At 42.2% G+C, this 15,570-nt stretch overlaps 1 protein-coding gene across 2 annotated transcripts in view; it reads right to left on the bottom strand.

Moving 5' to 3' along the window:
- LOC129824354 (serine/threonine-protein kinase STK11-like) overlaps positions 1 to 15,570 on the bottom strand; it is a 50,341-nt gene that overhangs the window by 11,813 nt on the left and 22,958 nt on the right. For both annotated transcript variants that reach the window (XM_055883943.1, XM_055883944.1), the window contains exons 4-7: positions 12,415 to 12,504; positions 5,825 to 5,957; positions 5,523 to 5,659; positions 1,548 to 1,675 (exon numbers count right to left, since the gene is read on the bottom strand). In XM_055883943.1, coding sequence (XP_055739918.1) covers positions 1,548 to 1,675; positions 5,523 to 5,659; positions 5,825 to 5,957; positions 12,415 to 12,504 — 488 coding nt within the window. The remainder of the gene's footprint in view (positions 1 to 1,547; positions 1,676 to 5,522; positions 5,660 to 5,824; positions 5,958 to 12,414; positions 12,505 to 15,570) is intronic.

Raw genomic sequence — 15,570 nt, 5'->3', positions numbered from 1 at the left:
ACTACTGCCTAGCCTGCTGCCAAAGCAAGGGAGGGGGGCTATCCGAGGACAGACAATGGAGACATGCAAGGAACGACAACGACGAACTGCCCAAAATACAAATACTATGACAAAAAAGGTCAGACTAGGGCATCGTAAAATGTCCACAATGCTGCAACAAATGTGATAATATATAGTGCCAAAACATTTATCAGCCTACACTAACAGTCATTCCAATTAGGTCACAAAAAATAACTAATGCTTCTTCAATGCCGTAGCCATGCAGAGCTATCAGCATGACTAGGTTAATGGGTTCTACTTTCTACGGGTTGGGGGAGGTACGCCATGCGTGCTGATGGCATTTATGGGCGTGCTGAAGGACACCTTTGTGCCAGGCAGCGAGTTTATTTTAGAGACGCTAATTGCAGGCTGGCTCTTAGAACTGGGCTGAGTCACCACACACATCACTACATACACACACATATCTAACATACATATCTAACATACAAGCAGGCATGCGCACAGACACGCCAAGAGGAAATGGACAGTCAGATAATGGTGGTCCGCATTAATTACAGTGCTGCCTAGAGAAATATCAAACCAATTTCTATGACTATTTTTAAGCTCGCATTGCTTTGACTACAAAGAAGTTTAACAAAGGGGAAAAAACACTTCCGTTCTGAATCTAGTCTCGTTCACGAAATGAATGTGGGTCATTTTCGAAAGCTATGATGAGCTTTGCAGACAAAGCTCTTCTGCATCAGAGAAAAACATTTGACCTGTCCTACACTACCCATTGCCATTCAATGAATTGCCTAAACCCTTCAATATCAATCAGATCAACTGTGCCTTTGTTGTTAGAAAGTGTTGTGATAACGTCCTTTCTGGCATGCCTAGCCAGTCGCCACTTTGAGGCTTTAAATGTCACAGAGGAAAATACTACTGTATACGCACGCACACGTGAACTTACACACGTCCCAGGGATGAAATCATTTTGAAGCATCTAGACTGCACCACAAGGCATGCTAACATTCCTCTTTCTGAAGAAGATATCTCCCTTATATATCTGAAGTCTCCAAGGCCAAATCTCATTGTCTTTGAGGTTCTACCGTATGCGTAGTCCACTTCTGCTCCTATATCAATTGGAAAGTGATAGCGGCAGGGTTGGTCAGAGGAATTTCAATAGAGTGTATGATAGGTTACAGGCCTCTGATGCAGAGGAGACTGATGGAGTCAACGTCATGGTGCCATCTACTGGACAAGCTCAGAAAATACCACAGGGCATTTCTCAATGTATTCCAGTGATTCCCCTAACACACAAGGGTGGCCAACTCCTGTCCGGAATAGATAGCGGGTGCAGGCTTTTGTTCCAGCCCAGCACTAACATTCAATTTTAGGCCATGAGTAGTTGGAAATCGGGTGCATTTGAGTTGACCTGGAAGAAAGCGCTCACTTTTACTCTCCATGACCGGAGTAAGCCACTGACTTAACCGTTAATCACGGCTGTGTAAAGCCTTGAGCTAAATCAACCTTTAACTCAGAGATGGTCTTCATCATGTCATCCTCACCTTGCAGTAGGTCTGACAGGGCAGGCCCGCACTCTTCTGGAACACTGTAGTCTCCCTTCCCAATGTTCTCAAATAGCTTATAGATGTTGTCCCCTTCAAACGGATAAAGACTCGTCGTAATGTTGTATCTACGGCATGGAAAAAGGGAAACAGGCAAGACATCACATATTATGAGTTTGAGACTTAATATCTGAGATCTGTGGAACTTGCATGGTCTATGACCTGGTATAATTACCTCTCAAAATGATAATGCAAAGAATGCCGTTGAAAATACAGAGTGTAAAAAACATTACGGACCCCTCCTGCCCTCAGAACAGCCTCAATTCATCGGGGCATTTGTATTTACTAGCGATCCCCATTTGTTGTTGCCAAGGCAGCAGCTACTCTTCCTGGGGTCCAATCACATTAAGGCACTTGCATCACACATAAAACAAAAGACAAACAGTACTTCATAACAATATAATACCACTGCGCGTGTGCTAGTGTGTGTGTGTGTGCTTGTACCAGTGTGTGTCTCTTCAGTATATATATATATATGATTCTACTGCTTGCATCAATTACCGGATGTGGAATAGTGTTTCACGTAGTCATGGCTCTATGTAATACTGTGCATCACCCATAGTTTGTTCTGGACTTGGGGATTGTGAAGAGACCCCTGGTGGCATGTCTTGTGGGACATGCATGGGTGTCAGAGCTGTGTGTTAGTAGATTAAACAGACAGCTCGGTACATTCAGCTGGTAAACACTTCTTACAAAAACAAGTAGTGATGAAGTCAATCTCTACTCCACTTTAAGCCATGAGAGATTGACATGCATATCATTAATGTTAGCTCTCCGTGTACATTTAAGGGCCAGCCGTGCTGCCCTGTTCTGAGCCAATTGTACATTTCTTAAGTTCCTCTTTGTGGCATCTGACCACACTACTTAACAGTAGTCCAGGTGCGACAAAATCAAGGTCTGTACGACCTGCCTTGTTGACAGTGTTGGTAAGGCAGAGCAGCGCTTTATTATGGACAGACTTCTCCCGATCTTAGCTACTGTTGTATCAACATGTTTTGACCATGACAGTTTACAATCCAGGGTTACTCCAAGCAGTTTAGTCACCCCAACCTGCTCAATTTCCATATTTAGTTGAGGTGTAGGGCTGAGTGAATGATTTGTCCCAAATACAATGCTTTTAGTTTTAATGATATTTAGGAATAACATATTCCTGCCACCCATTCTGAAACTAACTGCAGCTCTTTAAGTTTTGGAATAATTTCAGTCGCTGTAGTAGCTGATGTGTATAGTGTTGAGTCATCCGCATACATACATTATTTTACTCAAAGCCAATGGCATATCATTAGTAAATATTGAACACGTAGGGGGCCTAGACCGCTGCCATGGGGAATTCCTGATTCTACCTGGATTATGTTGGAGGCTTCCATTAAACAAATGTTTTTCCTGCAGCAGACTATGATCGATAATGTCAAAAAGCCACACTGATGTCTAACAAGACAGCTCCAACAATCTTTTAAATCATCAATTTCTCTCAATCAGTCATTTGTGTAAGTACTGTGCTTGTTGAATGTCCTTCCTATAAGCCTGCTGTCAATTAAAAATGTACTGTAAAATAGCATTGTATCTGGTCAAACACAATTTTACCAAATGTTTACAAAAACGTTGGTAATAAGGCTGACCAATCAGCCTTTTGAGCTAGTAAAGGGGGCTTTACTAGTTCTGGGTAGCGGAATAACTTTGCTTCCCTCCAGGCCTGAGGGCACACACTTTCTAGTGGCTTATATTGAAGATATGGCAAATAGGAGTGGCTATATCGTCCGCTATTATCATCAGTAATTTACCATCCAAGTTGGGTGGCTTGTCATTGTTTTTAGACAACAATCATTTTTTCACCTCTTCCACACTCAATTTATGGAAATGAAAATTACAATGCTTGCCTTTCATAATTAGGTCAGTTATACTTGGATGTGTAGTGTCGGCGTTTGATGCTGGCATGTCATGCCTAAGTTTGCAAATCTTGCCAATGAAAAATCATTACAATAGTTGGCAATATCAGTGGGTTTTGTGATGAATGGACTCTACAGGGTGTCGAAAGCTTTTCACAGGTATGCTGGCCCATGTTGACTCCAATGCTTCCCACAGTTGTGTTAAGTAGGCTTGATGTCCTTTGAGTGGTGGACCATTCTTGATACACACTGGAAACTGTTGAGTGTGAAAAACCCAGCAGCGTTGCAGTTCCTGACACCTGGTGCACCTACTACCATACCCTGTTCAAAAGGTACTTCAATCTTTTGTCTTTCCCACTCACCCTCTGAATGGCACACTCCATAGCAGTGATCAAATACCCACTAACATACTGTATACTACATACTTAGTAGGACCTGCCTTGTTGATAGTGTTGTTAAGGCAGAGCAATGCTTTATTATGGACAGACTTCTCTCCATCTTAACTGAGTATATACTACATACTAAAAGTACATTTTTGTATACTGTAAACGAACAGTATGCTTTCAGTTGAGCATATTAGCTCTTCACATGTCTACCGGAAGTTGATGCTGTTGCTATGCAACCTCTTGCTAGCTAGTTAGCATAACAAATTACTAGTTAGATATTTTTCGACTTCGGGTGTGTTCAATTCAAATCGGGAGTGCCAGATTGTCAGTTTGTAAATTCAGAGCGTTAACCTGTCAGAGCGCACACTGGACGCTCGGGCCGAGGAGTAGAGTTTATTTGAGCGTTCTGACCTTACAATGGCAGTCAAGCACCCAAGCTAACGCTGGCTAGCTTGCTAGCTACTTCCAGACACAAACGAGACCACTGACCATTTGACTCGCCCTAGCAGAACTGGTTAAGCAGTTTCATGTTATCCTGAGAGTTGGTGACTGTGCTGCTGGCAACAATTGAATTCCTTTTTTGCCAACGTTAAGTGACACCGGCTATATTGAACGGGTGTTGAGCGCTCGTAAATTAATTATTCTGCGCTCTGGTACACTCAGACGAGAGTCCTCTGAAATAGTAGATAGTCAGAGCAAATTTATGAACGCACTTAAATGTCCATTGAGAAAGCACAGCGACTATACCATTTAGCTAAGCTAAGAATGACGGGAATAATCAAGTCAATAAACGTTGGGTAGTTAGTTAGAATATAGTTCATATACTGGCAAGTTCGATGTATAAGTAGCCAACTAACGTTAGGTAGCTAGTTAACATACGGGTACATACTGCTGTAATGTACACTATGTGGTTCGTAAGGACAGCGTAGCTAACAAATTGTCAGCCAATATAATGTGTAAGGTAACCTGTTTTAAAAAGTCATTACTTTATTACATTGCTCAACATTTTCTTTACATTTGTCATAATTAGTTAAAGCAACTCATTTGTATCCGCTCTCGTTGGACTTCGACTGCCTATTTTCCGCTATTTTCTTCAAATCTGGAAACGTTGTGAAGCCACACCCATTTCCTGAATTATGGGCCCTAAAGTATGGAAATAGTGTCCTTGCGTGTATACTTCATATTTTGGCGAATTGAATAAGACATCCGGGAACTTTTGGCATACTAACTATATCCATACTATGACCAATAAGCATACTATATACTCAATTCACGTCACAAATAGTATGGTTAGTGCCGTTAGTATGAGTATTCGAACACAGCTCATGTCTCAATTGCCTAAAGGCTTAAAAATCCTTCTTTAACCCATTTCCTCCCCTACATCTACACTGATTGAAGTGGATTTAACAAGTGACATCAATAAGGATCATAGCTTTTACTTGGACTCACCTGGTCAGTCTGTCATGGAAAGAGCAGATCTCCTTAATGTTTTGTACACTCAGTGTATGTAGGACAGATAGGTAATCAAAGCGCTAGGTAGAGCTATATTCATTACCATTGATTATCCTTCCAGATCAACAGAGTGTGCTGAGCTAGGGTTAGGGGACAGGGTGGACTTGGACATTGCAATGGCTATTACTCACAGTGTGATGCCTGCAGACCAGATGTCCACTTTGAACCCTGAAAAGGTGTCCAGGCCATTGGCGATCTCGGGGGGCTGGAACGCCGGCGAGCCCTGACTCGTACGACACGTGTCATCCTCTGCAAACGGGTGCAGAGCCTGGTGGTGGGGGGGGGGGGGGGGAGCGATAGGGAGAAAAAGCTCAAAATCAGCACACTCAGAGGGAAGAATGCCATCTGCATAATATAGTTAAGAACACGCATATCCCTAACAATAGGTAATATACAGGTAAAGGTGACTGAGGTAAGTGAGATGACATCTCACCTCTGCCACGCCCAGGTCTGAGATCTTGAGTGCCCCGTCGGTAGTCAGAAGCAGATTTCCTGGTTTAATGTCCTTGTGAACGATTCCCTGGCTGTGCAAATATTCAAGGCCATCTAACAGCTGTAAAAAGTACCTGAGAGGGAGGTAGGGTTAATAATAAAAATCCTACAAGACTAGTCAGTACACTACATTAGCTCTACGTTGAATCCTAACTTGAGATCTGTGCACACAACTTGATATTTTGCATAAATCAAAACATCAGTGCATAATTTACACGACGCAAGTGTGAGCTCAGCCATACATGATGTATCGATCCAAGCAATCTAATATGTCTTTTACTCAAGTGTGACTATAAATTAGTGTTTAAAGGCCCAATGCAGCCGTTATATATCAAATCATTTCTGGGTAACAATTAACCCTCATACAACCGACTGGGGTCATTTTGAACCCAGAGGCATATTTTATATCATAGCCAATAGGTGGTTTATTCAATTCTTCAAAACGTTAATGACCTTGTCAATCAACTTGTTCAAAAGCCAGTCCTTTGGGGTCATTTTGACCACAGCCAAAAACAACATTTCTGCTTATAGTAATTTGATAGATGGGACCATTAGTTGAATCTAGGTTTTCTGGAGACGTAATAACAAGTTATCATACCTCCAGAGGGTGGAGGGGGATCAGTATCAGTGATTTTGACCAGATAGACTGATCACCTACAGAGATATAACTCCCCATATACTCGTCTAAGATTGTACTTGTCTATACCAAGTATCATAGGACTGCATACAAAACCACAATTACATAATTTTTGTGCCAATGGTATACAAAGTAGTGTTCTCCTCGGGCCTGAAAATTCGAGCCCGGTACTGACACCACAAGCTAACCTCACCGATAATATGCAGAAAGAGATGGGCATGATTCTCCCCGTGGTGTCAGAAATAAACTGCTGACTACCGTGTCTCAGGCCATAGACAATGGATCAGCTTCATCATGGCCACGAATTTCTCTGGCCCAGCCTGGTGAGCTGAAGCCCGAGCCCAGGCCCAGTCCGACATTATAGAAATGTAAATGAGCCCAAACAGCCTGATTTCTAGAAAACAGTATATTGATTTAAACTGGTGTTGAGAACAATGAAGCGGGCAGCAGTGGAGTGAGGAGACCAGGAAACCGCCAGTCTTAGAAAAGCACTGAGAAAAGCACAAAGAGAGGAAACAATTTGCTAGAATGTTATGTAACTTAACAAGTGGATTTTGCGCTTCACTCAAAAAAAAAAAAAGCCTGTCTGATAATCAATCAATGTGAACTTGTTTCACTGAATCTCTGTCTGTATATTTAGTTAAGCAATTGATCTCTGGCTGGGAAAATAAGTCGAGGTGGTAGCTCATTTATTTATCTGCTTACAGTGCGTTCGGAAAGTATTTAGACCTCTCGACTTTCTCGAAATTGTTACATTACAGCCTTATTCTAAAATTGATTAAATCCCCCCCCCCCCTCATCAATCAACCCACAATACCCGATAATGACAAAGCAAAAACAGGTTTGGGGGATTTTTTTGCAAAAAATCCAAAAACATATTTACTTAAGTATTTACACCCTTTACTCAGTACTTTGTTGAAACACATTTGACAGAGATTACAGCCTCGAGTCTTCTTGGGTATGACGCTACAAACTTGGCACACCTGCATTTGGGGAGTTTCTCCCAAATAACTAAGGGAGAATGTGAAGGGATGCGGTATTCTGCAAGTGAAGCTAAACCAGGCTACACACCGCCTATATATAGCACGGCCCTGCAAGAAATGGAAGCTAATTTGAGAACCATTGCAGCTAGGTGATGGTTTTGTTTGTGTCAACTGACATTTGGACTAGCTGAAAGGGACACCGCTTCCTGGGGATTGTCGCCAGTTTCATTGGCGGAAACTATCAAGGCCACACGCTGTTGTTGAGCTGCGAGCACATACAAAAACACCACACAGCAGAGGCCATTTACTAAAAATATCCGTTTTCTGAGGAACTGGAACGTGCAGCGACAAGTAATACGAGTGGTGACTGACAGCGCAAGCAACATGGTCTAAGCCTTCAACCTACCTTGTTTTGAGGAGACCAATGATGATGGACAGGAGGAAGATGAGGCATCCGACATGGAGGGCGCACCACCTGCGATCTCAGTTCCAAACTGACCATATAGCCAACAATGTGGACATGGTAAACCAGTACTTCAGAGTCAAATCTCCATTTACGGTGCCCAATTCACATGCTTCAGCTCGCAAACAAAGGATGCCATTAACATGCATGATGGGGTTATCGGACTGATCCAGAAACTAGAAAAACTTCTGAAAAGTGTTAGGAAATGTACATTGAACACAGAAGAAAGTGACAGATTGGGAGTGCGTCCCATAAACAGCATGTATGACAAGAACAGCCAATTACGCATGATTGCGTCTGTATTAAAGATGTTCAAAAGAGACCCATTGTGGCAAAACAAAATGAAGTCTACCTCTGATGATGCAAAACTCACCCTAAACGAAATGCGTTGGCTACAGGTCCTGGTGAAGGTACTGACACCACAAGCTGACCTCACCGATGATAGGCAGAAAGAGATGGGGAACCTGGGCATGATTCTCCCCGTGGTGTCAGAAATAAACTGCTGACTACCGTGTCTCAGGCCATAAGACATGGCTGCTTTTGCAGAAACGATCAGATAACGTTTCCACTCAGTACAGGGGGTATTATAATGATAAACATCTTGTCCTAACCGCCATCCTGGACCCCAGGTTTAAAACTGAGTGGGTGATAAGGTATGAGCTGGTGCGTAACCAGCTTGGAGAGATACGCAACCTCCTTGTGAAGGAAACCGAGGCTATCAATGTGCCGCCGGCAGGTGCATTTGCCGTACCAGCAGCACCCAAACCTGCCCTTGAGCAAAACGACGTGCCCAAAAGACCTCACATGTTCAGCTCTTCATTCAGCAGCAGCGGTCCTCTGTACAATCAAAAGGAGAGGTAAAGGAGTACATAACGGTCATGAGAAGAAATGCAGACGTTATCACCTTTTGGAAAGACAACTCCTCATCCCTGGCCTGCCTGGCAAGAGTGGCCCGAAGGGTTTTAAGCATCCCCGGTGGCTCTGCAAGCACAGAGAGGGTATTTTCCACTGCTGGCCTACTCTCAAGGCACCATCACATAAGCCACAGACTCTGACCAAAATCATGTTTCTCAAAGTGAATTCAAAGGCACGGTAGACTGAGCCTAATAAGGAATTTTTCCATTTAATTTAATTCTAAGACACACACAGCCTATATGTGCAATTTATAGACTAAGGATTTTATACAACGAAGTGTTGTTTAAATGCTGAGGAGCTTAATGTTCCTGCCAGCCTAGTTCAGCACACTCGCTTCAAAGTATTTCTTTGTAGGCTATAGCATTGATATAATAGACTAATAATATAGCCTAAATAATTCATTTTCATTGCTTCTCAGGATATCTGTCTGGCTCATGACCTATTTAGAGTGTTTATGTGCTGCTTAATATGACATATAGCTTTTTTGAAATGACGAGTGCTTCTTACAGTCACCTTTGTTATTTATGAAAATACTTTCCATTTAAATCATATGGTTTGCTTTCAATACTTCAAACCCAAAATGGTAGGTCCACTTAGTCAAAGAAAGATGGGTGTTGGTTAAATGGTGATTTTAAACAAAACATTTATGAAGCTAATTTGGAGCGACAGTTTTTACCCCCCCCTTCCTGTAAGCGTGTTATCGATTTTTAGCGGAGCGGCTGGAAAGGACAGTGAGCTCAACTCCGCTCACACACTGTGGCTAGGCTGTATCGGCATTAATAGATGCCATTGGAATATGGGCTTCTCCCGATTCTGAGATGAGCTGTCTGTGGTGGTCTTGTGGATCATCATTCTACCGAATGCACTCCAGCCTATTCGTATTGCAACATGAAACATTTCAATGATCAGAAGAAAAAAAAAAGCTTCATCATGGCCACAAATTTCTCTGGCCCAGCCAATATTGGAATCCTGACACCGCTAGAACCTGTTGCTCAGAGAGAGCAGCCGTGAAAGGTGCACAGAAACGCACAGTTAATCTTTAACACAGCACCGCAAACCCAAAACACAGAATGAGGCCCAGCAGCAGTCGGGCCCCATCGGGTTCAGGCTGAGAACTCTTATACGTCTGCTAATGGTATACGGTGCATTCGAAAAGTATTCAGACCCCTTGACTTTCTACACATTTTGTTACGTCAAAGCCTTATTCTAAAATAGATTCAATACTTTTTCCCTCAAATCTACACAATACCCCTTAAATGAAAGCAAAAACAAGTTGAATTATTTTTACAGATAATTTAAAAAAAAACTGAAATATCACATTTACATAAGTATTCAGACCCTTTACTCAGTACTTTGTTAAAGCACCTTTGGCAGCGATATCAGCCTCAAGTCTTCTTGGGTATGACAGTACAAATCTTGGCACACCTGTATTTGGGGAGCTTCTCCAATTCTTCTCTGCAAATCCTCAAGCTCTGTCAGGTTGGATGGGGATCGTCGCTGCACAGCTATTTTCAGGTCTCTCCAGAGATGTTCTATTGGATTGAAGTCCAGGCTCTGGCTGGGCCATTCTAAGACATTCCGAGACTTGTCCCGAAGCCACTCTTGCAATATCTTGGCTGTGTGCTTAGGGTCATTGTCCTGTTGGAAGGTGAACATTCGCCCCAGTCGGAGGACCTGAGCACTCTGGAGCAGGTTTTCATCAAGGATCTCTCTGTACTTTGCTCCGTTCCCTCTATCCCTCGATCCTGACTAGTTTCCCAGTCCCTGCCACTGAAAAACATCCCCACAGCACGATGCTGCCACCACGCTTCACCGTAGGGATGGTGCCAGGTTTCCTCCAGACGTGACGCTTGGTATTCAGGCCAAAGAGTTCAATCTTGGTTTCATCAGACCAGATAATTTTGTTTCTCATGGTATGAGTCCTTTAGGTGCCTTTTGGCAAACTCCAAGTGGGCTGTCATGTGCTTTTTACTGAGGGGTGGCTTCCGTCTGGCCACTCTACCATAAAGACCTGATTGGTGGAGTGCTGCAGAGATGGTTGTCCTTCTGTAAGGTTCTCCCATCTCCACAGAGGAACTCCGGAGCTCTGTCAGAGTGACCATCAGGTTCTTGGTCACCTCCCTGACCAAGGCCCCTCTCTCCTGATTGCTCAGTTTAGCCGGGCGGCCAGCTCTAGGAAGAGTGTTGGTGGTTCCAAACTTCTTCCACTTAAGAATGATGGAGGCCACTGTCTTCTTGGGGACCTTCAAAGTGCAGAATTGTTTCGGTACCCTTCCCAAGATCTGTGCCTCGACACAATCCTGCCTCGGAGCTCTACGGACAATTCCTTCAACCTCATTGCTTGGTTTTTGCTCTGACATACACTGTCAACTGTGGGACCTTATAGACAGGTGTGTGCCTTTCCAAATCATGTCCAATCAATTGAATTTACAACAGGTGTTCTCCAATCAAGTTGTAGAAACATCTCAAGAATGATCAATGGAAACAGGATGCACCAGAGCTCAATTTCAAGTCTCCTAGCAAAGGGTCTGAATATTTATGCAAATAAGGTATCTTTAAAAATTTGCAAACATTTCTAAAAACCCGCTTTGTCATTATGGGGTATTGTGTGTAGATTGATGAGGAAATTGTTTAATTTAATCCATTTTAGAATAAGGCTGTAACGTAACAAAGGGAAGGGGTCTGAATACTTTCCGAATGCACCGAATGATACCGTATAATGAGTACATACAGTGCCATAAATGTAATGACAGAAAAGTAAATGCTTCATGTCAAACGATTTAGGACAAATCCATCAAAACACCAACCATGAGAAAGGGTTAAGCATAAGTTTTAAATCAACTTGTGAATTTTATTGAATATAGCCATGATCCCACCTTCCCCCATATCTTAATGTAATGACATGAAACAAATTAGCCGATTATTATCAATTACTTAACAGATGCAACAAGTTTAAAAAAATGTTGCTAACATTATTTACATGTCTAATGATGTTTTAATAAGAATTAAGTTGATATTTTGCTATGACTGTTGCTTTTTCCAACAGTTTCTTCTTGGGGTCAAAATGACTCCAGTTGGTAATCCATGTATGTTCAATATGGTGGTAGTATGAGGGTTAAGTACCTTAATACCTTACTGTAATAGATTTCCATTCAAATGGGCAAAAGTTACTTTTAGCAAAAAACTCTCAAGCAATAACAAAACAGCCTTAGCTTTATCAGCAATGGGCTCTGCAGTCCTGGGCCTAAACTTAGTCTTGGAGTAGACTCTGCACAGAAGCTCAGACTAATAAAATAAAAAATAAAAAGAGAGGGAGAGAGAGAGACGGAGAGATGGCGCAATTGAACAAGAAGAATGGGGGGGCTAAAGGCAGAGAGAGGGAGAGATGGCGAGAAAGATGGCAAAATAGATAAAGGGCAGGCGAGAACAATAGAGAAATGGTGAGCGAGCAAACGAGAGAGAGCTGTTGAAAAAGAGGAAGAACAGGTGAGGGAGCTGACGAGAAAGAGAGCGAGAGAGAGAAAGAAACTTACCCGTGAGCTTGAAATACTGGAAATCTTTTCTCTGGGACGCTGTCCAGCATCTCTTGCATCCCACATACGCAATACTCCATCACCATATACGTAAGATGGGCAAGTCAAGGGATTACTCAAAACACAACAGGGCAATGAGAAGCATTTACACACTAAAAGTTCCATATTAAACAACCATTAAAATACAACAGAAAGGGAAAGTCATTTTCCTCTAAAAGAATGCATATAAGTAACAGGGGCGGCAGGTAGCCTAGTAGTTAGAGCGTTGGGCCAGTAACCGAAAGGTTGCTGAATCGACTCCATGAGCTGACGAGGTAAAAATATGTCATTCTGCCCCTGAACAAGGCAGTTCACCCACGGTTCCCCGGTAGGCCAACATTGTAAATAACAATTTGTTCTTAACTGACTTGCCTAGTTAGATAAAAGGTTAACTAAAAGAAACAGAATACATATAAGTTACTGGCTCAGAGTGGGAAATTGATTAAATATGGCATTTGTTTTACTTAGGTGAGTTTCTCCAAGGCTTTGAATCTTGGAACTACAAAATTGATAAGGCAAAAAGTAGATATAAATCAATTAGATATTATCTTCAAGAAAACCTCAAGGTCAGGGATGGGCAACTTTGATGAGGGTCACAAAAAAATCTGAACTCATCTTGAGGGGTCACAGTTGCTTGCGGGTCTGCGTACCCCCCCACAGCGAGCAAAACATTTTAGTTACATTTTAGAGTTAATTTCGTTCAATTCTACACATTTTGCCATGGGCTGTAGAGAAAATGCTGCAGTTTTAAAGCAAGTTTGCTGCAACTCTACACATTTTGCCATGGGGCAAAGAGAAGATTTTGTAGTTTTTAATATGATATCTGAGTGAAACTATATCTGATATCTGAGTGAAACAAGTTTAGATAGCTGGCTGGGAAATTAACTTAACAACCTAAAAAAACAGAGGATATGGGCAGACTGACTGACTATCAGTGACTGACAGAGAAAAACTGCTGATGCACAACCAAATTTCAAAATTGCATCTTGTGTATTCGACTATTCTAGCTTGCAACAATAAGTTGATACAATGACTGAGTTCCAAAACAGATCCAAGAGAGAGAAGAGCGAGTTACAGGGAGAGGGAGGAGGAGAAAGAGTGGTGTGTGTGTGTGTGTGTGTATATATAGAGAGAGAAGGCCTGGGGATGACGCAGAGCTAACTGCGAAGTCATGTCTGCGTCAGGAGTCCCTCCACTGCTGCAGGGTAGAGAAGGGAACACACACACACTAGAGTCCTGCATCGGGTCAGTTACCACAGTTCCCCACCATTAACCCGCAAATAAGTGTATACTAGATACAGCGTCTCAATATGGATAAACAGTACTATTGCCAATTTTTTCTCTCGCTTTTGTAAGCCCAATTATGGTGCATTGTTAACTAATTAAAAATACATAAAGCTGACAAAAAAAAACTGTATAAAATATCCAGATGAAGTCTTCTTCAATTGCATTCATCTCTCTACTCAGCCCGTCTGCCACCCTTTTTATTTGTCTTGATGTGAACCATTGCTAGTGAAGCTCCGCAATTGTATTAAATGTATCAACAAGGTCCAGCCAGAGCTGCTGCTTGCTAACTTGCAACATTGTATCAACTAGCCTATTCCCGGCCCTTGTCCTTTCCAAGTTCCCCAAGTCAGTGAGTTTGGGACAGACAGCGGTCTTTGAGCAAGGGAAAAGTGTTCAGGTATTATTTCCTCTGGAGATATGGGATGGTCAGATAATGATTGGTCTTTTTTACCGAGACTTGGTGATTGAGGCCGGGAGGTTGTTGGAAAGATTTTTGAAATAATGTGAGAAACTATCATTCGCATAAACTCAGCTTTTTAAAGGTGGTTGAGTTAAGAATATCAGAAATCAGATATCCCCAAATTGGCACTTTCCTACATTTTTGTGCAGCAAGACAGGTACATCCATGCATGCTCAGGCACACGCTCCCTCATCATTAACAGAACAGTGAAACCAAACATGCTCATAATGGAGCACTCAAAACAAGACAATTAAAAAATGTAAACTCGTAAACGATGGTTATAAAAATAAAACTTGTCTCACAAGTGTAGCTTGAGAACGGTCATTTACTGTAATTTATACATGCATTAACAGAAATTAATGTAACCAAATGACGGGGATTAACGGTACATTTACTACTGGTGACATGCAGTGCCTTCAGAAAGTATTCATACCCCTTGACGTATTTTACATTTTGTGTTATAGCCTGAATTCAAAATGTATTAAATTGTTGTTTTCCACATCTACACGCAAAACCCGATAATGACATAGTGAAAACGTGTTTTGAGAAATTAATTATTACTAATTTATTGAAAAAAGAAATACAGAAATACCTCATTTACATTAGTATTCACAACCCTGAGTCAATACTCGACAACTGCTACTCCAACTTCCGGGATGCCTATAAGGCCCTCCTCCGCCCTTCCCTTCAGCAAATCTGATCACGACTCCATTTTGCTCCTCCTTTCCTAAAGGCAGAAACTCAAAACAGGAAGTACCCGTGCTAAGGACTAATCAATGCTGGTCAGGCCAATCGGAATCCACGCTTCAAGATTGTTTTGATCCCGCGGACTGGGATATGTTACAGGTAGCCTCTATGAATAACATTAACGAATACACTGATAAGGTGACTTTGTTTATCAGGAAGCGTATAGGAGATGTTGTACCAACTGTGACTATTAAAACCTACCCTGGGCCTCCCGGGTGGCGCAGTGGTCTAGGGCACTGCATCGCAGTGCTAACTGCGCCACCAGAGTCTCTGGGTTCGCGCCCAGGGTAGGGGACAAGATAGTAATTACTAGCGATTGGATACCACGAAAATTGGGGAGAAAATGGAATAAAATAAAAAAAATAAAAACCTACCCTAACCAGAACCCGTGGATAGATGGCAGCAATCACACAAAACGGAAAGCGCAATCCACCACATTTAACCATGGCAAGATGACTGGGAATATGGCCGAATACAAACAGTGATGTTATTCCCTCCATAAGGCAATCAAACAAACCTGCAAAACATCAGTAGAAATAAAGTGGAGTCGCAATTCAACGGCTCAGACACGAGACGTATGTTGCAGGGACTACAGACAATCACGGACTACAAACGGAAAAGGG

This window comes from Salvelinus fontinalis, chromosome 26, assembly GCF_029448725.1.
Source record: "Salvelinus fontinalis isolate EN_2023a chromosome 26, ASM2944872v1, whole genome shotgun sequence".
Classification (NCBI taxonomy): Eukaryota; Metazoa; Chordata; class Actinopteri; order Salmoniformes; family Salmonidae; genus Salvelinus; species Salvelinus fontinalis.
The sequence above is the reverse complement of the archived record's forward strand: the minus strand, read 5'-3'. Positions and strand labels throughout refer to the sequence as shown.